Below are 27,081 nucleotides of genomic sequence, written 5' to 3'. Positions count from 1 at the left end.
TTTTCTCAGCTAAACCTCTCACAATATCTTTGGCAGGTTCAACAAAATCAGGTTTTTTTCCTATAAATGTCACAGATTTTATCAGAAATTTTCCTTGAGTTCAGGATTCCAGAATATCAGAACCAGGAGAACCAGTAACCTCATGTGAGCCTGGAAGGGGTGAAACCTAGGGTCAAATCCTCAAATCTTCCATTCTTATGAGTAGCAGAGCACCTTGGGTACAGGATTAGCTGACCTAGTGTACAAAACGAAGTGTCTGCAATGGTAGCTCCAGTTCAGCTTCACTCTAGACCAGTAAAGTGAGCTGTAATTGGAATTCAAATGTCTTCCCTTTCTGATGCTGTCCACAGAATCCTTACTTTAGAAACTAGGCACTTTCTTCTTGCTTGCTTGCTTTAATCTTCTCTAAATTCAGGTATTACAGCAAACAAAATGTATAGTGCCATTCCTTCAGTAGAAATAGGAGGAGAAAACTGACAGATTCATAAATTAAACATGACTAGCAATAACTTTCTTCTAAGCCATCTGTGGTTCTGCTCCCCTGAAAGACCTGTTAAAATAAGTGGGACATGTCTAATGTACTATCTTTGCAATTAGCCTATTTCAACCATTAAGTGCGGTGGAGTGAAATTTAAAATAATTTTGATGTTATTTTGGAAAACATTGTATCCATCTGATTAACGTCATGTTCAAAATTTTCCATTTGAGTTGTCCACACTTATTTTCTGATGTTTTCCTATCATAACTATAAAAAGGTCAAAGTCTTTAGAGACCTGCAAAAATGTTTTATCATGGGAATAAGATATGAAGACAGATCAGAATGGAAGGAAGTTGGATGTTGAAGAAAAAAGAGGGCATTTTGCTCATGATCTTAGCCAAAGTCAGCTTCTTACACTCCCATGTCTGTACTGGTAGCCTCTATCACATAGTCCTCAGTCAATTCTTTCTGCTGCTTGCTTATTACAAGAGAACGAAGAGTTAATTTTGGGAGGTGATTGATTGTATTAGGAACAATTTTTTGCTACTTGAGATTCATTCTATTTAACTTCAGCCTGAAAGACTACGTGGGATTCACATAAAAAATAGGTTTTTGTTTAATTATTTGTCTAACTTGCCTAAGCCATCATTAAAAAGAAGAAAACACCTATCATGTTGTTATTCACCTCATCTTCAGATGAATGTCAAAGACAGGTCCTTTTCTAGCATGAATTGTTGAAGGAACCCTAGATGGCTGGTTTAGATTGGTTGCTTTATTTTCTGACATCTAAAATTGAGTTAAATGGATTCTTTCACTCAATTACTATTACTTCTTTACGGTCAAGGAATTAGAAATTTGAAGTTCAAGCTTGATTAGTAGTTTGAAGTTCAAATTTTAGTTTTGCGTTCAAAGAACCTGATGTTAACATGTATCAAGCAGGATGGGAAAGGATGGGATGGGATGGGATGAGATGGGATGGGATGGGATGGGATGGGATGGTTGAGTGGGAGCAAGATTCCTGGTCTGCATCAGCTTTGGAAAGGGTGTCTGTATCTCTTTCTCCATTGAACAGAGAAAAATTAATCCTAGGGCTATTGACCAGCAAGCTGAGTTAATAAAATTAAATGGAGAAACGTGACTGGATAGTAGTCTGGGTTCAGATTAGTAACCTGGGTGAAACTGTGCTCTTTTAACATTTTTACATGAGCTAAAAAACACTAGCTATTCATATTGAGAGCTGTAGTGCCAAATTTCTGAATGTGAAATGTACCAGTTTAAGACAGCAGTGTTTTACTTAATGTTGGTAGTTAGTATAATCCCATCATTGCCAAGACTAGATAACTATTTTTAAGGCTAATTTCTCCCTGCATTAAGAATATTACTGGTATTCCTCATTTGAAATTTGAAAACCACATCTTTATTAAGAATTATATTTAGTATCTTAATAAATGTGTGGTAAAGCACCATTATGTCTGTGCCAGATTTTAATCTGATTTTACATGATTTGCTTAATTGAATGCTAAAGTTTAATTAAAATATTTTAAATGAGCTTATCAAGGAAAGAGGATAATGTAATGGGTTGTAACAGTGGACTTAAACCAGTCCTAATTTATTGCACTTATGCCACTGAATGGCTTGTATCACAAACTCATATATGCTTCCTGGGATTTCTGTTCTTGGTATGTAATTGAAGAAAAAGAATTTTTTTGATTCATACTGTCAGGCTCTATGTGGGAAACCTTTTCTTCCCTGATTTCCAGAACAGCGTGTGCAACTTGCATGTAGCTGTTGCTTTTTCAGTACACTAACACTTAGCACTAATGATGGAAGAGAGAAATGATGATACGTGATCAAGTGGGGAGTGACGGAAACAGGCAGGACATCATAGACAACAAAACAGGACAAGAAGGAGCCACCCAAAGTGTATGCACATGTATAAGGGTATGATTGAGAGGAGAGCATTCGAGGGAAGCTCTCATACCTTTTCTGGGAGATCAGCACAAGTGGGTGACTCTCCAAATGGCTTGTGCTCTAATGCGTGGGGAACATACAAAAGGACTTAGAGGTTTGTTGTGCAGCTTGCAGGCTTGTGATCTCATCATGATCACATAGATGTGGTGGGATAGTGCACGACTGGAGCACTGCAATCCGTGGAAGCACAGGCCTGAATGGAAAGGAAGGGATGTAGCTCTTTGTCTGAGAGATAGCAGAGTATGCAGGGAGCTCTGCCAAGAGATGGGTGATGAACCAGCTGAGAGTTTATGGGTTAGGATTAGAGGCCCAAACAATGTCATGGTATTGTGGGTGTCTCCTATAGACTTCCTAATCAGGAAGAAGAATTAAATGAAGCCTTCTTTCAATCACAGACTCTGGTTTTGATGGGGAACTTAAACCATCCTGGTATCTGCTGTTTGAACAATACAGTAAGGCACAAGCAATCCAGGGGGTTTCTGTAGTGTTTTTAGTTAGGGTTTTTCACAATCCAGAGGGAAAGTGAAGCAAGGACTCAGCAGAGAATGGTCAGATCAGGGAACATTTAAACAAGCTGGACATGTAGAAGTTTTTGACAAAATGTACCCATGAGTACTAAGTAAGCTGGTGTTACCTCATGTCATTGCAAGGTCACTGAATAATCTTTGGAACATCATGGCAGTTAGGGAATGTTCTTGAAGACTGGAAGAAAAACTATCATCACTACTATTTCAAGAAGAACAAGGAATCTGGGAAACTATAGCCCAGTTAACCTCAGTTCAATCTCTGGTTAGGCAATGATGCAAATAATCCTGGAAACCATTTTCAAACACACAGAACAAGAGGATGATTGTGAATAGTCAGCATGAATTTACAAAGGCAATAGCCTTTTTTCATTAGTTGACCAACTTGATGGATGAGGGGAGAAGAGCAGATGGTCTCTAAATTGTCTCTACTAAGGACTTCAGCACCATCCTCTGAAACACTCTTGTAGGCAAAGTGAGGAAGCACAGCCTAGGAAATTGAACAGTGAGGCAGATTGAAAACTGGCTGAATGCTAGGCTCAGGTTATTGTGATCTGTGACACAAAGTCTATCTGGAGGCAAGTTACCTGTGGTATACACCTAGGATTAATATCATGGGAGTACTGTTTGACATCTTCGTTAGTGATTAGAATGATGGAACAGAACACACCCTTGTCAGGTTTGCAGACAACAGAAATCTGATAGGAATAGTTGATACAGCAGGTGGATGCGACACTGTTCAGAGCGATTTTACAGGATGCAGAAATAGGTCAATAGGAACCTCATTAAATTCAACAAGGGAAATGCAAAATCCTGCGACTGCAGAGGAATAACCCCATGTGCCACTACACACTGGGGGCTTACAGCTGGAAAGCACCTTTGCAGCTGGAAAGAAGCTTTGCAGGAAAGACCCTAGGATCTTTGTGGATGCTAAGTTGCACCTGAGCCAGCAATGCCTCCTTTCCCTAAAGAATATTACCACCATCCTAGACTGCATTAGGAATAGTATTTCCAGCAGGTTGAGGAACATGATCCTTCCCCCTCAGTATAGCTGAGTAGCTCGAGTGAGACACATCTGGAGTGCTGAGTCAAGTGCTGGGCTCCCCAGTACGAGAGACACAGAGCTACTGGAGCAAGTCCAGCAAAGGGCAACAGAGATGATGAAGGGATTAGAGTATCTGTCATGGAGAGGCCAAGAGAGCTGGGAGTGTTCTTCCTGGTGAAGAGAAAGCTCAAGGGGGATCTTAACAATCTGCATAAATACCTGCTGAAAGTAGAGAAGAAAAAGCCAGGTTCCTCTCAGTGAGAGGATGAGAGGCAATGAGCACAAACTGAAATAAGGCAAATCCCACATAAACATGAGAAAAACCTTTTTTCTGCAAAACTTATTGAACACTGGGACAGGTAGCTCAGAGGTGTTGTGCAGCCTCAGTGTCTGGGAATATTGAAAACCCAACTGGATATGGCTCTGAGCAACCTGCTCTTGTCAACCATGCAGTAAGCAGGAGGGTTGGACTAAACAATCTCCAAAGGTGTCCTCCAGCCTTAACTATTCTGTGACTCTCTTTTCAGATTTTCATTTCATGCGGATTATTATGCTGTTCCCTTGCATAAAATGCTCGGTGTCATTAGTTTGGAGCCAAGTGGGGTAACTTGAGGTTTGTCATCTCATTTAAGACAAATAGCCCCATTGATCTGCAGAAGATCTGTCAAGGTGATGTAGCCAGAGGTCACTCTCTGGACTGGAAATAGATTTTCTCCCATTGGTTTTCCATCCTCCCACATAGTACATTGGAGTTAATTTTATACAATTTATAGTGATGAGGGGGAATGAAGTAGAGAGGGTCTGAAAGATCTTCTGACCTCTTCTCAGGCTTCCCTAAAGTGCTGCCTATTACATCATAAATGTATATGATGTGACTTGTGAAATACAGTTGTTCAGTCCTTCCCCCACCCTCTCTTTAGACTAGGGCTGCATCCATCCTTGTCAGCACACTGATTCACTGCACTGCAGAGCCAGCTGAGCAAAGTTTAAGTTCATGTCATCACAGCCAAGGAAAACAATACACTGAGGCTTTTCATGCACATGATGAGGCTGAGGTCTGTATTGAAATAAAGAAACCCACTCATTTCATATTAATTACAAAGTAATTAAAATCTGTATATTGAATTTGAGCTAGTGCACAGGATGTAGTCACGATACTTTACTCATGGAAAAAGCAAAATGTAAAATCTTTTAATTATTACTATAGATATTGCAAACAGAACTAGTGGAGGCAACAATAGAACACTGAAGGTTATTCATCAATAAAAGTAAATCACATGGAAAATGGGAACAAATTCATGAGTAGTTTCAGACTGGCTTTGTGTGAGATATTCACTGTGCCACACGCATGTTCTAAACCAAGGAGAAGATCCTGAAAATATGTGGAGTATAACAGATTTTTTTGTACCTTGCATATGATTGATAGCATATTTCTTATACAAACTGGTGTAAGGGCAAATTCATGTTTTATGAAGAAAGGATTGAGCTATATAGAATTGCAGTGAAATATGCAGTCCTGGAGCCTAGCATAAGAGGGATCTAATTGGGTACACTAGGTAAAATTGGATATTCCTGGGGTTTATAGCTCTCATTAGTGGTATTCTGTATAAAGATAAATGTTATTTTAATTGTGCAAGGTGCTATCACCCCAGATCCTTGTCTGGCAAAGGAGATGTTGTCATGTACTTGGAATCATGGTGGTTCCTCATTCTAGTATTTTGAGGGCCTTCAGGGTGCCATACTAGAAGACACAGTAGATTCATCTTGTGTACTATGTGTGCTGTGGCACTGCCAAGCAGATTAAAAAAAAATAATCTTATTACTTGCATAGCTTGTGCATGCCTAGCTGTATGCCATCAGGTGTTAATGTGCTCTGATCTGGGTCTCTTGCTCAGAAGTAGGTGCTACTAATATATAAAGAGCTAGATATTAATGACCACAAGTCTCCACAGCTACACAAAAAACAGCAGTGTAGCAATATTAGCCCGCATCACTTTGAAAATCTGGTCCTTAAACAGCATTTTCAAAGGGATGTTTCCTGCTTTTGTTGTTAAATTCTGCATGTGCAGCATTTCAATGCATTGCAGTGGAAGGGCTGTTTCAGGTTTCTCAGGCCTAAAGCATCACACAGTCAATTACATAACTGCAACCATGGCAGAAATGACAAATTCTGCTGCATATGTATTCACATATGAATCAGATCAACCTTTTTAGTTGTACTTTTTCTAAAGAGTCTTGGACTAAGTTCTCATTTGCTAATTATCTTCCATATTATACCTGCTTCAAAGCCTGCATAGCTAAGGCCTTGCAAATTTATAGATGGCTACAGCTGTAACTTATCATTTGGACCACAGATTACCACAATCCATGCTTCAATATGGGGTTTTTTTTAATCAGCTGTCAAAGGCCAAGTGCAATGGTGCCCGTTCAAAAGTTACTCGTTTTCATTCTTAATGTGAACTGGCATGGCTTTAGGGACATATTACTGAAGTTGTCCTCTTTTCTGAAGTTTTCGTTTTTAATGGTAAAAATTATGAGAGAGTTTCCAGTTTGTTTTTCAAATTTTATCTCTACAAATTTGACTTGATTAAAGAGTATTTATTGACCTGGGTATTTCTTTCTCATGACAGACTGTAGATCCTGCAATTTTCAAGTGCAAATTTTTTTAATGTAATTCATATATTTATAATGCAATATATTTGTGTTAAATATTTGTGTTAAAATGTACAAATAACAGAAAAATTGTCAAAATAAGTAGTTTTTCCTGCTAAGTTTTTAGAGAAAATTTGCAGAGGCAGATCACACATCTAGCTCAGAGAGTCATCAAGACAGAAACAATGAGTTACTGGCCCAGTTTGACCTACTGTTGAGGCCAGCTTCCTCTTCATGGAAGAAAGGAAGTTTTGGTTCAAGGCACTATTACTGAGCTCACATTGCTGTGATTCCCTGGTGAATATCATCAGTGAACATCACCACGGGATAGCCAGCAGAGCACTGTGGTCTGATTCTTCATTGGGAGGTACCTCTGTTGTCTTGACGTTTGTACTAAGAGGGATATATGGGAGGGAATTTGCAGGGAATTGAACATTTGAAGTGTATCTTTATGTCAGCAAGCTTAGCTGTGTGTGGTGAGGCAAGACTAAATGAAAAGAAGATTAATAGCATTTTCTGTTGCACAACAGTAACACGCAGGAGTGAGTGGCCATAAACATTAAGGCATGAAGCTGAGTCAGGGGAGATTTAGTTTGGATACCAGGAAAAGGTTCTTCACCTAGGAGGTGATTGGGCACTGGAACAGGTTCCCTAGGTCTCTCTGCAGGATGGATACTCAGATTCAGTGCAGTATGTAGCCTTTTCTGTGCCACACGTGCTTTGCTGAAAAGAAAAATATTCAAGTCCGTGGCAGCACTTTGCTGAGTCCAGATATTAAACACTTGTTTGTATGTTTTATTCTGGCTGGCTGGACTTCTGCATTGCCTTAAGGGCTTGCATTGCATTGTCAAGCACTTTTCCATTAGCTTCAGGAATTGGACTCTGTCAGCACTTGTATTAGCAAGCTACTTAAGCACACGGTAATAGTGACCATATGCTTTGATTTTCCTCTTTTTTTTTAAATTATGTATTTACAATTTTTAAATACGATGTATTAAAGTCAGTATTAGAAATAAGATATTTTACTGCTTTAACTTTTATTCAAATGACTAAAACAGTAATGGAATTTCAGTTTGATACAAAAAAAAAAGACTGCTATAAATATCAAAAGAAAACTTCTATATTTATGACATTTATTATATTGTTAGTAATTTCCTGTGTATGACTATTTCCTTGTAGTCAAGGTTTCTGCTCTAAACAAGACATTTAGGGTCACTAAGTAGAGACTAATTTTCTTATATAATGGAATAAGTAATGTTTATTGTGCAATGGCTTCAGTGGTTTATAGTTCTGTGGTTAAATAGTGAGATTAGTTAGCTGATATTGCAATGGAGAACATCTCCCCTCCCATAACTAGAATGGGAGCATCCATAATATAGCCAATACTGCTGGCAGACTGAAGACTTTCCATGAGTCTTACTATTAAAACCAAACAATCAAAGCCCTCTTTGGATTCCTAGCCATGTGTCTGCTATGTTTTCAGAAGATTTCTTTTCAACTGTAATTTTCCATCGTAAGATCTTTATTTAACAATAGAATTTTTACATTAACATTTTACTATGTGACTGATATTAGTGTTTATTCAATCCAAAGAGGATCTCAATAATGCAGAGAATAGCATATGGCATAACATTATAAGAAGCAGTATTGTCAAAGCATAGGATGCTTTAAAATCATCAGCAAAACTGATGCACTCCATAGTTGCTAATCAAACTCCTACTGCAAGAATAGAATGAGGTGAAATCAAGACCATTAATAGTGGGTACTAGATTGAATATTTTTTTTGGTGTAGGCTTTCCACATTTAGTATGGTTATTTGCCCTGTCTCTTGTATCCCACAGTACATGTGTCTCTAATACCTGTTTGCTTTAGTGCTCTGATCACAAAAGGTATACAGCTATTAACTACAACATGGAGGGTAGATAACTCAACTTTAATATTTAGTGAAAATATTAATTAATATTGCAGTGAAAAGTCTGTGCATACAAGATATTTTTGAGCAACTCAATTAGTGCACTGTCACAACCTAGCAGACCACATTGCAGTCGTCTCCCTCCTCTGCTCTGTCTCCATGATCTTCGCCTATCCAAATGTCCAAATGGCAGAACAAAGAGAATAGAGCAGTACTGAGATCATATAGCAACCTTTCTTCAGAAGGGCACCTTATTCAGTGTATCTTTTATCTTCCTGGTTATCAGGCTTTGCAAAGCTTCCAAAACCTTGATATCTCCGTAAGCCAGTAGGGGAATGAGTGATAGAAACCATAAGGATTTGCATAATGAGCAAAGGAAACAAGGCTAAAAGCTCAGAAATCTCGTATCTGAATCAAAAAATGAAGTTCAGTAATTTTTGTCTTTTTTTTTTTTTTCTGAATTGGAAGTTTATAAGGCAAACGAGGGGTGAACTATAGAAAGAGAAGGGATGGTCTTCTGGCTCACTAAGTTAATTACTGCTCTGGGAAATCAATTTCTTCAGGTCCCTGCCTGATATTTTCATGTGAGGCTTGACAAGTCATTCAGACATGTCTTTGTTGGTGATCATATGCTGCCTGTTGTGTGTGTTTATTCTGTTTTGATGCTATGGATGCAATCCCCTCAGCATGTGGAAGGTTTGGAGCAAAACCCATACGTGATTCTTTAACGTTCTGGTTTGTTTAACCCAGTGAGATACTAAAAGATCACACAGTTTGCGTGGTTGCTGGGTTCATCATGCAAAATGGTATGAATGGCACACGAAAAAGCAGTGTGCTTTCTCTGCAAAAGCAAGGGGATAGTGAATGTTTTGTGACTACAAAAAATAAACTGACCATCTCATGGGAGGGTCATAATATAATAAGTACTTATGATGGTATACTGGAAAGACATTTTTTGTTCAGTGTCAGGAATTTTAGGAATTGTTGGTTAGAACATGGTGCTAGTAACTTCAAGGGTTATTATTCTGGGTTTGATCCCTGTGTGGGCCATTCACTTAACAATTGGACTTGTTGATCCTTGTGGGTCCCTTCCAACTTAGAATATTCTGTTATTCTGACTCAACTTTGTAATTATGTGATTCTGTTTTCAGAAAGAGCGATAAAAAGAATTTATTCCTCAAGTTTTCTTATTCTCTTCCTACTTCAGTATCATGATGAACCACTCTCTTTCCTTCCAGGGATTATTGTCCATCTTGCTTTCTTGCACTCCAGTCAGATGACTTTGTCATGCATCATGCCTGATGGCCAACAAAGAGGAAGCCTCCCTGCATCCTGGACAGTTTATCTAATTTTCCCAGATGCAGAATAACCAAGAGATGCAATTCCTGGGAAATACTGACTTTCTGCCTCTGATCTTGAGGCAAAATAATAATATTTAGGAAATGTACAGTTTTTTTAGCAATAGGACCTGTGAGTGAGTGCAATGTTGCTTTGTGACAAGAAAATCTCCTGGTATCTTAAGAGTTGATCTCTGAGGCCTCCTAGTATGAGAGTTATGACTTAAAGATGTTTTACCAAATTCACAAATACTCAAAAGAAACATTTTGTGCCAAATAGAAGGATCACCTCATTGGAATCTTTCAGTCAGGCTCTAGCCATAAGTACTTCTCAAAGCAAAGTGAATTTATTTATTTGTTTATTACACGACAGTACGATATGGATTATTTTTTTCTTTTCGTTTCCCTTAAAAGGACCAGACAATCTGTCATGTTATTTCAGCTGGAACTTAGAATAAAAAAAAAAGAAGACATTCAACCTTGGGCAGAAACCAGGCATGGGAAATTTCTACCTAAATTCGTCATGTTTGACAAACAGAATAGATATAAGTAACAGGCAAGGCATTTTGTATCTAAAATCTCCACAATGTAAGCATGCACTGCCACGGTCCAAGCGGGGAGGGGAATGGGGCCGTGACACAGCACGGATGGATTCAGGGACAAGGTAGAGGTACAAAATGGGATCCTTTATTGAGGTGTGTCAGGGTTTTATGAGTTTTAGGTGGGGAAAGGGCCAGGACATGAGACAGACAAACGGGGAAACAAATCAGGGTAGGGACGCAGGCAAAAGGGGGAGGAAAAGGGCAAATGGTAACTGTCTCCTCTCTGCAGCTTCTTCAGCCTATCAGAGAAGGGAGCGGGGGAGCAGGGAGCAGGCAAACTTGTGGGGAGCCCAAGCATGCCTAGGCTATGCACTTTGTAGTGTGGATACAATGAAATCACAAAATAACAGTAAAGTCCATATAATAACTGTAAAGTCCATATAATAAAGTCCTGTCAATTGCCATATGTTTTTCTCCACGCCTGGAACTGTTCCCATCCTGAATCTTGCTCCTTCACAATGCACTGCAATACTTGAAGTAAGTTGCCAATCCTACTTTTTTTCTGACCATTCTAATCACTGCACTCAAAACTGAACACCAAAACTGTTTAATTACCTAGTACACTTCCCAGTTGCATTAAGGAGAGAAAGATATTGAGCATGTACAGTGATAAATTAATATTGCTGCTCAGATGATCTCTCTTAGGGCAAGGGCAGGCACTCTGATGTGACCTGAGTCACAACTCTTGCTTTTTGTGGGGGGAAATAAAGAGCAATAGCCTTCAAATTATTATCATGAGGGCAAGATATATGAAAACATTTAAGATAAGCTGCTTAAAAAATATAATGTATCCTCTTTACCCCCAAAGAGTATATTACAGATATTACTTCTTGTTCTGAGGTCATTTATGTACAAAACCAAGGTGAAGCCAGAGTAATTAATGTTCTAATTATTCATTATCTAAAGATAATGGTTTTTGCAAATCCATCATTATAAACTGCTTTATGTGTCTGTCAGAGAGGGAGGGCGATGGAGTCTTTAATCCCTTCAGAACATCTGTACATGAAATATGTACTATGGAGCATTGCTTCCACATTTTTAATTGTCTAATTACATTTCCTCTTTCAAAGAAACTGTCACATTACCAGCAGTCTTCCTTAATGATTAGAAAAAGACTGAAAAATTATTTTAATTGATTTTTCATTTAATTATTGCAGTTGATTAAGACAAAATATAATCCAGAAACTTTTAGTGTAAGAACATTATGCTAATATTTCAAACAGGCAGTACATGTTATTTTTAGATAAAAGAAACATAGGAAAATAGTTTTAGGCATGACTCAGACCTCAGAGTAGGTCTAACTTGCCTTACCTTCATCTCAGTTTACTATATTTTTAAAAATTTTATCTATATTTTCTTTGTCAGTCCTGACCTTGCAGTCTTCCATTTAACTTTTTGTGGCTATTGCCTGTTGCTATTTGTATTTCCTATCACTTTTGTAAAGGAGCAGCGAGCAATCTATTTAATATCAAAGATGTAGCCTTTTTTCATGAAGAGAGATCACAGGATTTCCGTAGATCATGGTTTGGAGGGAAAAAAAGCAACGCAACATGTAACAGGGAAAATAATATGTTATTCCTGAATGTCATGCAAAGAAAGAAAAACTGATGAATTCAGCTTTCTCGATACTGAGGCAAGTTTACTTCGTTCAGAGTTGAGCTACACATTTTTGTATTTGTTATACACTCTGCCCCCCCGCCCCCTTTTTCTTGAAATAGACTTAAGGCTTAGGTGCTTGCTTGTGTTTAGTACACTTAACATATTTGTGGCTATATGCGGTCAAGTTTGGGTCATTGGAGCTGTTTGCCCTTTGTTTCACATCAGCCTGTCCACCTAAGCATTAATAGCTATAGTTAACCCCAAGCAGCACCCCTGGGATAAGAAACTGCTTTTGTGTTGGTTTCATTTTATGGTTCATGCCATTAGTTGGCTTCAGGCTGACAGTGCCTTCAGTATGAGCAGGCAGACACACAGGCTCCTGTATACAGAGGCAATTGGTCTGCTTGTTTCAGAGAATATGAGCAGGCAGACACACAGGCTCCCACATACAGAGGCAATTGGTCTGCTTGTTTCAGAGAATATAAATTAACTTGAAATGTTCATGGCAAATAATAAAAATCTGCTTATCTTTTGCTTGAAAAATATTTAAAATCTGCTTATCTTTTGTAATGCTCAGACTTTCTGAATTGTTATTATTTCATTTCATGGAGAAATACAAGTTTTAAAGTTGAAAAAGCAGAAATCTGTCAGAGCTGTGACAATTGCATGATTCACTTGTCACTGTACTACTCAGAAAAGCATTTTCAAAACAAAAATTCTGATACTGTATACCAACATGGAAATCTCCTGATCTTCCAAAGTAGGATTTTAACCAGTTAAACTCACAGAGGAGACTTCTGTAATGAAATCTTCCCCAACCCTCACCTCAGTGAGATTTTACACTCTGAGCACAGTGGGGCTGGGACAGTGTCATTCCAGAGGAAGTATCTGTGTCACTGAGGAGCACTTTTATATAATCTAGGAATATTGCCAAGAACAGATATAACTTACAAATTACTGGTTTTCAGCTATCTAAGTACACCAATAGGACTCTAATATGGTGACTTTACAGGAAAAGCAAGGAGGGGGGGTTGTGATTCTAATAGCTATTTCATAGATTTAATATATGATCAATGGGCATGTTAAATCAATATGTACCTTCAGTTGGTACAGACTGTACAAAATTATTATTTGATTAAATCAACTAACTTTTTTGTGGTCTAAAAAATTCTCTTGTCTAACTAGAGAGAATTATAATATTGGATATGTGTTTGTCCTTTGGTTTGTAAAGCACCATGTTTGAATTAATTTATTAATGCTAATAAATATTTATTAAAACTTGTACAGTAATTAATATTGCAGCAGATGTTATATGTCATATGTAAATATAAATGTATTTTCTTAAAATGACAGGGCAATTGATAGATAAGTAATTAAGTGTTCGGATTTATTGATTATATATCATTATTACTAATAACATTACATTTTATTGTTAGAAACGTAATGTTTCTTATTATAAAGGAGTGCTCGTCTTCCCTTTGGTCCACAACTATTACATGTTTAGGAGGTTATTAGTATTCACGAGCTACCTCATCACAAAAAGGTGCCACAGGGGCTGTGAACTAGTACGTGATGCTGCATTCAGCAGGAGAGAGGGGAAGTGCACCACCTCATGCCAGTGGAGGCCAGGGATTCTGTTGAAAGATTCAAGTTACTGCAACTGTGTGCAAAGAACTCACTATAATATCATCTATACAGCAAAGAATACAGGGGATTATTTATTTATTCATGGCTCGCATTACTGGAAAAATGAATGGAGTAAAAATGAGTGATCATGAAAATAAACAGCTAAAGTATTTTTTTTTACATCATCAGTAAATCTAAGAGAATGAAGGAAATGCTGTAATTTTAGCAATGACTAATCACTTCAGCTTTTTCCCCTGAAAGGATATACTTCCAGATATTACATAGGTGAGTTTATGAGCAATATTTTTTCTAGCTTCCTGTGTCTTGCTGTATTTCTTTTTCAGGTGGAATATGCAGGTATTTTATGTAAGTACTGAGAAATATTGAGTGTATATCTAAATACTGATTTTCTCAACTCAAAGGATTTTTCTGGTATACTTTTATGGATCTTCAATGTATATATACTAGATATCTGCATATAAAAAGTTATATAATAGTTTAATACAAAAACTTGGCTTTGTTTCAGTTCTATATAGTAGTGTGTGCTGTAGTTTAATATAAGCAAGTATAATCCACAATGCCCTTGCAGTGTGTTCATTTTATAGAATTTGCCTCAGAGTTGATTTTTGTGATAGCTTGTAACTCAGACTCCTCTTTGAATAAGTTTTTTATCTTAGTAGCTCATTCTTCATTCCCACAGATACAACTTTCTGGTAGGAGCAGCTTGCAACACTGAATGTGCTGCTTTTTTTCACAGCCCTGATGGCTGATGTATGAACACAGTCTTGATTTTGCCTTCTGTAGTTCAGATACCACTTTTGATGGGATCCATGTCAACTGCATAAGTTTTGGCAGGAAATGTAAGCATTTTTCTCTTGGTAAAGAGAGTGGTGTCTTCCCAGCTGATGCAGGGACCTGGGGGTAATGTGTGACCCCAGTGCTGAGGAGGCAGCTCTGCTCTTGCTGGGGTCAAAGGGGGGTTTGCTTTAGTGGTTTACTTCATTAAAAAAAAAAAAATTCAGTGACTCTTTTTCCATGCCAAATATCTGTGAAGTACTACAGAGCAAATACTGATTGTCTGTAACCATTCTTAATATGCACATCAATTATGTTGTTTTGACAGTAATTAGAAATTATTACAAATAGCATAAGATTTTTTCTGAACTAGTCATTGCTAAAGATCAAAATATAATTTTAAATAAAAATGTGGTGAATTATTTAATTTATGACTGAATGGACTATACTTATAAATATGTTACTCTTCATTACCCTGATACTGAAAACTGTATTTATTAATTGTGTTATGATAACTGGGTTTAAATATAATTTAATAATTTACAAATTTTAGCCACAAGCCTGCAAAACTTTGCATCTGCATTTAAATGAATTTTAAATATGTGTTAATACTCCCAGCTAGTCCAGTAAAGAAAAACGAAATTTTATTGATGTTATTATCAGAACAGTTAAGTGCAAAGAGATATGTGTAAACTCACACAGGTCCTTTTCGTCTTTGTGCTTCATAGATTAACAGTACTGAAGAAAGTAACAGTGTGAGCTAGAAGTTTTTCTTCAAGTGATAGACAGTAATGTAATGGAAAAATATTGTGTTCTAAGGGTGCTCAATTACATGATATAAGAAGAGTGAGTTTTAAATGTTCGTTCTTTTGAGCTTGTTCCAATTAAAGACAAATAACAAACTAGCCCAGGGATTAGATGACAAGGGAATCTTAATCTGTTTGCTTTGTTATGACAAGGGAAAGTATTGGACAGCTGTAGGATCCTTGGTCCTATCCCATTAAACCCGTTTCTAGCAAATTAATAGCTAGTTTGTACTAGTACACTAGAACATATTTCCTAGGAAAGTAGAACTTCATATTTGCAAGGTAAAAACAAGTACAAGATTAATCTAAATTCTAAATTTCTCAGGTTTTTTTATTAAGGTGAATCTTCTAGTTCCTTCTTCCTGTCACAAAGAATCAAACATGAAATTTATATGGGTCTTTGAAGAATGCAAATTTTCTATTGATGAGAAAGTATCCATAGTCCCTGAATTAGGGAATTCATACAGCAAAAATTTTTTTTTCCAAAGGTTGCCATACTATCTATTCTTATTTCTCAGCTGATGGACATCTCTGTCTCCTAAATTCATATTAAATAATGTGAAATTACAGCATTTCAGGTCCTTTGTAAAAAAAAAACAAACAAACAAACAAACAAAAAAGGTGAAGACTGGCATAAAAACTTCATTATTTTAGAATTTATTACATTCAAAAACACCTGAAATTCAGTAGAGCATATTCCATAATATCCTAAACAATTCTTTAATTGCATAGCAGATTTTATAGTCCATTAAACTTTATTGTTGGAAATTATAGGTTTATAGATTAGTATGTGAGAAAAGTACATGTCAATAAAGCTCGAATGTCAAGAGATGCTCTCAAAAGAAGTATTTTCAGTTTCTTTCCTCTCTTACTGACGTACCAATGCATAAACTCAAGAACTGACAACTTCATGGCTCAAAATCCAGTTTCAAATGCTAGGGGAAAGGAATTATCCAGGTGAAAAGGAATTGTCCATGTCTAATCAAAGTAGGAAGTAGAACCCCTGAAAATGGAACCTGTGTGATTTTTCTCCCTCCAAGTGTCACACTCTACCTTTGCTCTGCCCTCTGCTTGAAATGGCCTTGTCTCCTCCTCCAGAGAACCAAGCCAGTTAATGGTGTTGCCTTGTAGCTCCCTATGGGCAGGACTTTGGGCCCTTACCTCCTCGGCAGAGGAGGAAAAGAGACTCAACATTGCAAACTGGCTGGTGTAGGAATGTTGTTGGCAGCCCTGATACACTGATTTGGGATTGAAGATTACAGGGATTGTGTGACAGCATTCTGAACTAGCAATGCAGATTGGTTGCATATTCAGACACTATTATCACACTGTACATTTAATCTCTAGTTTAAGGTTTTCTTGATAAGTGTACAAGTTAGTAACATCACTTATTAAAGAGAAGACATTTGTTAAGATTCTCTGGTCATAGCCCAAGTGTGTGCTAGAGCTATGAGCCAATATCCAGCTCCAAAATTAACAAAGAAAAATTTCACTAAATCTTCTCAAATTGTAAAAAAAATATGTTTACCAAAAATTTCAGCATGTGTTTTTTGATTTTTGCCACTGCTTTTTAAAATTAATTTGCAGTTTGAAATCTATGTGGCAATCCCAATGAATATTTTTTCATGTGACAGTGTTTGTGGAAAGGTAAAGAAAAGACTGTGTTACTTGAAAGAAAAGTAGCTGCTGGGTTACATACTAGGTTAGATATTTTGTAAAGTTGAGGTTATTGCATTCTGTGAGCAACAGTAAAAATATAATCATTTAGAGATCATTGCAACTTTAGAAAGCAGCAGTATATGTAGCGTATGAAGTAAACACCTGTACTATATTAGGTACACAGTTTATATTAAAGCAAAGAATTAGTCTCCCTCAAAAAAATCAGTCTGTTTTGAAAATGGGAAATATTTTAGGACTTTTTTTTTAGCTTGATATTATTTTTAATTGAACAGAACTAGTTTGCCTTACACAAAACCTTTTCCTTGATATTTATGGAAGATGGTCTTTTTTGAGTTTGCTTTCTCTTCCAGTTAAAATTCTTCTTAGAATGATTGAATATGTATGTCTGTGCTCACATACTTGTGAGAGACTGTGTGCTGGGGGAGACCTGTGATAAAATACAAAGGAATTCTATGGAGAAGCATCAAAATACATGTGTCTTATTGTTTTTGCCATGCAAACCCAAAAGCCAGTTACTAAAGTTGCAGTGGGATAGGAGGGAACAAGATAGAACCTATTTTAAGTTCAGTCTGCCTCAGGTGGTCCACTAAAATTTGTTCTTGAGTACTTCAGTGCATCACAGCACCGTGTTCTGTTTGATTAGTAGCTATTTTTTTATCTGAACTTAATAGGAGCAGATCCTAAGTGCTGAGTATAGTTAAAAGCCTGTGCAGAGGTTGATAGTGATCTCTCTATTAAGTTTTATCTGTTCAAAAACTTTACTTTTCCAGCTTCTTCTTCAAAAAATACTGTCTATTTTTATCTGCTTTTACCTATGGTCACACATTACTAACTCTTGGTAACTGTCAGTAAAACATAATTTAGGTATACATTATTTTATACTTTCCTGGATCTGTCTTTGAGCAGGACTGATTTAAACTTTAGCAGGGCTCATATCTGTAGAAGTCAAAAGATGTAATCTCTTCTCTCACAGACCCCTTCATTTCTCCCTGGTCTGATTTTTTACCTGTCTGAAACTTCTAGCCCTTCTAACCCTTCTCTTCCTTATTTTGTGGGGTAATGGTGTTGGGGTTGAGGGACAAGATTAGACCATCACATCTGTTGGGAAGAGGACCTGCTGGAAGGGACAGCAGGACTGTTTGTCAACAAATAATTTGACTTCAAAATACAGAATTACTGAAAAAACCCCAGCTGATCTACTAATCAGCAATACAAGATCAAGGAATTGCCTATGTGCCTGGTTGATTTAACAACTACATCTGAAGTGAGTCTAGCTGCAGCTTAAATTTCTGTGTCTCTACAGAGTGACAACTAACTTTATATTGCCATTAGAGCTAGGGCATTGCTTGGTCATAATGGAGTTAGGTCTATGTATTAGTATGTCCTGTGTGTATTTGAAATTGTTTTCTAGACCCTGTTTCCGAATACTTTATCCTGCATCTTTGTGCAGGAGCAGAAAAAAAATTTGTATGGAAACATTCAAATGCAATGCAATAGCTAAAGGAAATCAAACAGAACTGACAGAGTGATTAATCTTTCTGTCAATGAAAGTTCTAGTGGATTATCAGGGATTTTGCCTCAAAATTATTTTGCATTCATACTGTGATTATTGCACTTGCCTTGAAGTGAGAGAGTGAAGACCTAAAAAATACTGCATTCTGTATTATCTCTGTGAAGTATGAAAATATAGGTGATGATATCTTCATTTCTGTTAGGATTTTGGTGAATAGTACCGATACGACACGTGTTAAACTATTGGTCCATGTTAGTCTTTTTTGGTTGTAAAATTGCTGTTTTATTTCTTTGTATATTCTGGGAATATAGACAGGAAGGCTTCACATAACCTTTAAACCTTGCATGTCTCTCTTTCTGTCACTCAAAAACATAGGAAAGTGTTCATCTTATTTATTTCCCTCAAAGAAGCAAAGAAGAAATTATAGTACTGGAAATATGTACTCGGAGCAGCATCAAATTAAGCTTTTATTGCTGAACCAAATAAATGAAAATATATCAAGAATTAAAATTAATTTAGTAATTAAAAAAAAAGGCTTTTGGAAATGCTCTTTCACAGACAAATTAATATGTTTGTTTTTACTTTGTAACTGTAGTACATTTACTCCTAAAATGCAAGGCAGACGGATGGGGACTTCAGGGAGAATCACTAAGAGCACAAGTGTGAGCGGAGAGATGTATAAGCTGGAGCACATTGACGGGAGTCAGTCGGACACGGCTGTCGGCATGGTTGGAACAGGTGGGAAGAAAAGGCGTTCCAGCTTTAGTGCCAAAGTGGTTGCCATAGTGTCTCGAAGGAGCAGAAGCACATCTCAACTTAGTCAAACAGGTGAGTGAGACACACACTCTTTGGAAACAGGACTCTTACCAAATATGGTTTACCATTATTTCCTCTATGGCATCTGTGTTACATGTATATGAATATAGACCACTCAAGAGAGAAGATTTTCCAACTGTAAATAAATTTCTGTTATATTAATTTTCTTTGATCATTAAACATCTGCAAGAAACAATATACAAATGCCTTTTAGAATACATACTTTCTGTCCTATTTACATGTAGGCAAGAAAATGCACAGAGATATATATGGGTATCAGCAGTGGATAATGGTTTGGCTTAGAGGACCTTTTTATGTATAGGAAATTTCTTCTAGCAGCAGAGTTGAGTATGAATGTAAGAACTGGAATTTGAGCAAATAAATGGCAGTTATGCAACTCGGATGAAAGATTGTACCTGTAGTGGCATAAAATATGTTTTTAAAAACTACCTTTTATTTCTTAGTTGAGTAAATCCGGTTGTGTGTTTTTTTTAAATAACACTGGGAATTTGGGGCAGTGATTTCAGATAAATTAGATGACAGCATGATGCTCCATTAGGAACATAAGATTTCCAACTATTACAACTTTAGAAATCTTAAAAGCTTCATATCTGCATAGCCTGGAGGGGCAAAAGCTCGTACAGAAAGATACTAAAGGAAAGAAAAATGTTTTAAAGTCCCTGTCCTGCTCCTGAACCCCAGTGAAGACTTTTGTTCATCTTCAGTGGGAGCAGGACCTGACCCTAAGGGTTCTTTCTTACTAAAAGAAGGAAAAGAAAGAAGAAGGGCTTCAGCCTAGCATAAGATGCACTCATATTGCAGCATTCCTCTCACATAGTCAGGGTAATCTAAATTAAGGTAAGTAAGAGTATTGTTTATTTATATCATCAAATATCTCATCCCTTTCCCATGGTTTTCTTTTATTGCCAGATGAGCAGTAGAAGTGATTCTTTCACTTGGTAAGCTTTAGCAAAAAGATTGTAATGCTTTTCTACACTACCCATGAATTTTAAGTCAGAAAGTATCTAATCGTGCAGTTGGATTAAATGACAAATGTAGTAGGTGTATTTGAAGCCCAGATTGCAATTAATGTTGTGTTGCTCAAAAATACACTCTGAGACTATAGATGCTTGTATACAGTAAGTTGTTATTTTAAATATATCATAATCTCTGAAAGTAATAAATAGTATTGTATCATAGAAAGGATTTTTAGGTTGATGTTTTACTCCACTTAATATAAAGAACATAATTTATTAAGTATTTTACAGAATGTGCATTTTTTGTTTGATCTGGCGTTCCTTTCTAGCTCCTAAATCTCGCTGAAATATGAATTGCTGTGACAGACCAGATCTTTGTTAAATCTTACTCAGTAGTCCAGCTCTGACTGGGAACAAGGACTATATGCCTAAGGGGAAGGCACATAGGGCTGCCAAGCGTAGGATGACTTGCATTGAATAAACCCTAACTCACTCTTGTCAATGAAGTTAGTAATAACTTAAAATCTGAACTATGACTTCCAAAGACTTCTCAGCATTATCTGTTTAAAGCTCAGATTTTCCCATTCTTCATAGAAAGATACTACAGCTCTCCAAATTTTTCTTGGTGTATTTTTTTCAAATTTCAAAACAATAGGAATTTTGCAAGGACTGGAACATATGAAGTTGTAATGGAACTCAAAGAACAAATCAAATATGAAAAATATGATTATGTATTATTCATGTTTGTAAAACAGTTCAGAATCATATTTACTTTGTCTTGCTGTGGCTCAGGCTAACAGTACTATCTTTGACATAAGCAGAGCAAGTAAAATGTCATGTTTTGTCATTACATTATTTTTTAAGTTAAATTTTATCAGAAATCAGTGCATTAAACTAGTGCATTTTTTTTAGAACAATATGCACATGAGACTTGATAGATTTTTCAAATTCCATTGTTGGAGACTAAATACTCATGTATTCCTGTAATTATTCTTGTAAATAAGTGGTTTTCTATATGTTCTTTTGAACTAAGTTCCAAATTCCCAATTTCAGATAAGATACTGTCATCTAAGTGAGGAAATTGTCAATAAACAGTGAAGTCCTGATAATCACAGAATCACAGATTATGCTGAGTTGGAAGGAACCCACAAGGATCATCAAGTCCAACCCTTAGCATTCCATGGGACCATCTCCAGGAGTCACACCACGTGCCTGAGAGTATCATCCAAACACTTCCTGATCAGGCTTGGTGCTGTGACCACTTCCCAGGGGAGCTTGTTCCAGTGCCCAGCCACCCTCTGGGTGAAGAACCTCTTTCTAACATCCAACCTAAACCTCCCCTGACACAACTTTAGGACATTCCCTTATGTTCTGTCATTGGTCACCACAGAGAAAATATCAGTGCCTGCTGCTCCTCTTTCCCTCACAGGGAAGTTGTAGACTGCAATGAAGTCTCCCCTCGGTCTCCTCTTCTCCAGGCTGAACAGACCAAGTGACCTCAACCACTCCTCATACGGCTGCCCCTCAAGGTCCTTCACCATCTCCATTGCCCTCCTTTGGACCCTCTCTAAGAACTTAATATCTTTCTTACATTGTGGTGCCCAAACTGCACACAATATTCAAGGTGAGGCTGCACCAGTGCAGAGCAGAGCAGGACAATCCCCTCCCTGGACTGGCTGGCAATGCTTTGCCTGATGCCCTCCAGGACATGGTTGGCCCTCCTGGCTGCCAGGGCACTGCTGACTCAGATTCAACTTGTTACAGACCAGGACCTCCAGGTCCCTTTCCCTGATGCTCCTTTCCAGCATCCCATTCTCAGTTCGTACATACATCCAGGTTGCCCCATCCCAGGTGCAGAATCTGGCCCTTCCCCTTGTTGAACTTCATATGGTTGGTGATTGCCCAGTCCTCTAATTTATTGAGGTCTCTCTGCAGGGCGTCCCTGCCTTCAAGTGAGTCAACAGCTCCTTCCCGTTTTGTGTCTTCTGTAAACTTGCTTAGCATCCCTTCCAGTCCTGCGTCCAAGTCATTTATGAAGATGTTGAAGAGCACAGGGCCCAAGATGGAGCCTTGTGGAACCCCACTAGTGACAGGTCACCAGTCTGATGTTACCCCATTCACTATTACCCTCTGTGCTTGACCCATGAGCCAATTGCTCACCCACCACATGATGTGTTTATCCAGCTGTGTGCTGGACATTTTGTCCAGAAGGACCCTGTGAGAGACGGTATCGAAAACTTTACTGAAATCCAAAAAGATTGCATCAGCTGGCTTCCCTTGATCAACTAGGTGGGTTACCTTGTCATAGAAGGAAATCAGGTTTGATAAGCAGGACTTTCCTCTCAGGAAGCCATGCCGGCTGTGAAATATCTGTGCTTCTTTTGTGAGCTCAGTTCAGCTTTAAGAACCCTTCTTCATCCGATTGACTGTCCCACATTTCACCTTCTAAAACTGATCTGAAGAGGGCTTTCTCTCATTATCGAATGACTGAAGTTTAGGTAAAGGTTTAGAAAAGAAAACTCCATCCGTTATGCAAAATGTCCTCTGGTGGTGGAGAATATGATGGTTCCCTGGAGGTACTTAGTGACTCTTAACGAGCATCACTATGCTGTGTTAAAAATAACCCTGCCTAGGAAATATGGAAATTAAGCAAAGCAAAGCAGCTTTCCAGGCTACATCATTTTGAAGTAGACATTACTAGGAAAAAAAAAATCTGTTTTTAATTTTCTCAGTTGTTTTTAGGTAATGTCAGTAGGACTAATTTTCTGTCCATCCTTGTAATAATTTTATGATACAATGAGAGATTTTGTACAGGTCTAGATAGGATGGACAGATAAAGCAGGTAATAAATCAGAAATAAAATATGCTAGATGATGAAGGCCTTAGGGATAAGGATGGGTTGTTTGTTGTCTTTCTTGAGAATACCATTGCTTCTTTCCATATTTTTGTTACTTTTCCTCTTAATGTCATGACAACCTTTTTGTGCACTGGTCAGGCTTTTTTTTCTTTTTTCCAAAAATTTAATTTTGATTGATTGAGTCTCAGTTATAAACAGTGACAAGGATGCATTTCTGAGCATGCTTCTTTTACCTCATCTTTTACCTTTTCATCACCGTAGTGAAAGAAATTGTGATAGTTTGATAAGAAGTCTGAGTGCTAGACAAAAGTTCAAAATACTCATTTTATCTAGGATTCAATAAATGATCTGTTATTATTAGACTGGATAGAAAGCATCAGTAAGGAATACTGGGTGTCAGGAAGAAACTAATTAAGAGGGAGGCATCAGCTGATTTTATTAAAACAAGAGCCAGAGACTGCTTACTGGTTGAGTTTCCTTGATAAAAAAGAATAGGCAGATCCTGTTAATATTTTGATGAGAGCTAGTGTGTATGCTGCTAGAATACGCTGATGATACTGATTTAGAAAGTATGTCAGTTCCAGGTAATAGAGAGGAAGGGCTGATGAACTTGAGGACTAGAATAGTAGAATTTGGAAAAGTTGTGACCACGCAGATCACAAGGTCATTCCTTTCAGAATGACTAATGAAAATCTCTACATGAAATCTGGGAAATCTGTCAGCTACAAAAATAGAAGGAGGAAGATATAAAGAGGATAGGATAAAAGGAGGGCATAATAAAATAAGGATGGTATAATGAAAAGCCACATGAATGTAAGCTGTATAAAAATATATAAGATATGGCCTGGGAAAAGACAAATGCTATCCTGGGTGTATGAGGCAAGGTGATTCCTTGGAGAGCCAAGAACATGCTCATATCATTGAATGAGGCACAGCTGATGGCTCATCTGGAATACTGGTCCCTCAGCATTCAAGAAAAGGAATACTGAATGTTTGTGAAATCGAGACCTTGAGGATGGTTTATTGTCTGATTTGTTCAGTCTATAAAAATGAGGATTGAGCGGGGATATTATTGTTCTGTAAGAATGCAATGAGAATAAACGTACAAAAAAAAGGCAGAAGAGCTTTTGAATCTAAAAGACACCACTATCAGAAGCTGTGCTGTAATAACAAACAGATATAAATCAGTTACAAATAACTTTTATATCTGTATTAAAATTACAATAAAGTAACAGTCAGAACAGAGAGAAAGGTGATCTTAAACCTCTCAAAGCATTTAGCACAATAGGGAAACAGCCTTTTTTTGGTTTTGTTTCTTGTCTAGCATAATATCCCTTTGCTGTTTTCAGGGGATTTATTTTCCGATATTACTTTTTTGTATTGCCATCTCCTGTTCATCCAGGTGGAATACTATTGGATACCAGATTTTCTAAAGACAGATTCTGAGAATTATCTTGGAATTCAGAATTACCATGGTTCTTACAGCTATACAGTTTCCCACAGGTTTAATTTATTCTTCTGTAATTCACGTGCCTTAGATGAGCATTTACTTGAGTTAGGCATTTTTCTGTGCAAGAATGTGCATTTACATATGAACTTCCTTACCTACAGATAGCTCTATTCTGTTATCTTAAGATTGCATGGTTTGCAAATCTTTTCCTTGAGTTTAGACTGTGTATACTTGAAAAGTAACTTTCTGCAGCCTAGCAGAAACGTGGTGGTCTGTCCTGCAGCTTCCTTATTAGCCTTGTTTGGCTGTTCAGTATTATCTCTGTGAGAGTCTTTTCTATCTGGGTTGTTGTATTTTTCCAGAGCAGGCCCTGAGAGCTTACTCTGCATAGTTGTGGTGATCTATGAGGACAATGGCTGTGTTGCACTAAAGGAAGAATGGAGGGAGATTGACATTAAGAGAAGTTTCTCTTTTCAGCCAATCTAAAAAAAGTCTGTAAGGAGGCAGCGGGGATGGTCATGGTGCCTCAGGGAAGGTGACAGGTTCTGAACTTTAAACCTGACACCCAGCAGCAAAGAGCACTCCCCTGAACCCTGCAAAAACTTTGTGCAATCCTGCACCCAGATGTTTCTGCAGCAAGGTGGAGGGTGGGGAAAGGGCGGAGTGTGACGAGCAAATGGATGAAGAATAATACTGAAAACAAAGAAAAAGACGTGATTATTTTTGTAAGAGGAACTCTTTGTTCTAGAAACGATACTTAATTCTTTTAAACTATTGAGTGAATGTAAGCATGTTCTCTTTTATTTACTGTTGCCGTCTTGCTGAGGAATTCACTACCCTTAATAGAAACATAATTCACTTTCAGTTACTCATCTTCCAAAAGATTTCCTAATAAGGGCTAGTATTTTCAAACAAAGTTCTACCCCTCTGTTGAGTTAGTGTTACATGTGGCTCTTTTCCTTTTCCCTGAAATATAAATTGTGACTTTGTCTCCTGTTATGTAGATCTTTAACTCAAAAGTATTCCTTACTTTTCTATTTGCAACTTCTTCCTAGATCTTTAATAGAGATATTATTGCAGCAATAACTGTACTTTGGGCTATTTCCAACATGTAAGTAGTGTGGGGTTTAGGAAAATTTATTGCTTTCCACAAGTATAATCTTGACTATGGCTAAACTATGACATGTATGTCTTGTATAGTTTCAACATATGACAAATTTATTAAGTATGGTTTCACTCATGTTTATATTGTATTTTCTTATGGGATGTTTTATAGAAAGGCCTAATTATAATTCTGATTATATTTAACTGAGTTCTGTTTAAAGAGGATTTTTATTTGCTTTGTCATCTGATTCACAGTGTGTTCACAAGCTTTACTTTGTGCAAGTATAAACATAGAGTTGAAATACTATCAAAATTATGACACAAAAAGGAAATAGAGTGATGCTAAAGGACTATCAAGAGGGGAAAAATTCTACTATCTTCATATTAAAAATGTCTTTGTAAATGACTCTCTGTAAGAGAATGTCCATCTTAAAGTTGAATTTTATTACTCTTCATATACTTCTTGCCTGATCAGGTCCATAGTTTGTGGCATTCTGGAACTTGTGGGATTTTGTAGAAAAGTTTAGAGTACCAGTTGTCATTCAGAAGAAAAATACTCTCCCTAGTGTCACAGAAATTAATTCCTTTCTCACAGAATAATAAAATTCCTTTTGTTTAGAGTCAGATGATCAAGCTTAATTTTGATAGACCTGAATTTATTTTCCTTTCAAAAGCAGTCCTTTTCCTATCGAACATAAACCTTGATTTTTATTTGAATGAAATAGCCTCATTATTTAGTTCTGAAATTATTTAGTTCTGTATCTTTTAGAAAATAAAACTGACTTTTTAAAATCTTTGCTCAAATTTTTGTTTATTTGTTCATTTGTTTATAAGACATTTTTAAAAATGTGTTGTAATCATAGGTTTGATGATAAGATATTGGTGGGCTGAGTTTTAGAAAGGGTGCATTTAACTGAATCCAAAGATGCATTAGATTCAGAGACATTATTTTAATCTTATTTATCACTTTTACATGTGAATAAGAACTTTGAAGGTTTTTTCAGTAATTTTTTTTTAGCTAGGAATAGAACTATTAGCAACAGAATCCAAATGAAAAGCAGTAAACCTAACCTAGGACAAAAAAGATTATCAGCAATCGTTTTTAAGGGATTTTCAAGGAAAATAATAATTATGATGATGGTAATAATAATAATAATAATAATAATAATAATAATAGTAAAGCATCTTGCTGCTTTTACTGCAGCTGACTGTGTTAGTGTATTTATAAAATAAGCTGTATACATATCTATAACATAATTCATCATCTGCAATGCATATAATGGCTCTTAGGTACTCAGAATTGTGTATAATAAGTAATGAAATATTCAGAACTCAGG

General features: G+C 37.0%; 1 protein-coding gene across 50 annotated transcripts in view; it reads left to right on the top strand.

Annotated features, from left to right (window-relative positions):
- Nucleotides 1–27,081, top strand: part of RIMS1 (regulating synaptic membrane exocytosis 1) — a 318,203-nt gene that overhangs the window by 257,747 nt on the left and 33,375 nt on the right. For 47 of the 50 annotated variants that reach the window (XM_064650149.1, XM_064650188.1, XM_064650141.1 and 44 more), the window contains one exon: nt 19,136–19,368. The exons of the other annotated variants lie outside the window; for them this stretch is intronic. In XM_064650149.1, coding sequence (XP_064506219.1) covers nt 19,136–19,368 — 233 coding nt within the window. The remainder of the gene's footprint in view (nt 1–19,135; nt 19,369–27,081) is intronic. 50 annotated transcript variants of the gene reach the window in all.

This window comes from Pseudopipra pipra, chromosome 3 (genome assembly GCF_036250125.1).
Source record: "Pseudopipra pipra isolate bDixPip1 chromosome 3, bDixPip1.hap1, whole genome shotgun sequence".
Classification (NCBI taxonomy): Eukaryota; Metazoa; Chordata; class Aves; order Passeriformes; family Pipridae; genus Pseudopipra; species Pseudopipra pipra.
Note: the sequence above shows the minus strand (reverse complement) of the source record. Positions and strands in the feature narration are given on the sequence as shown.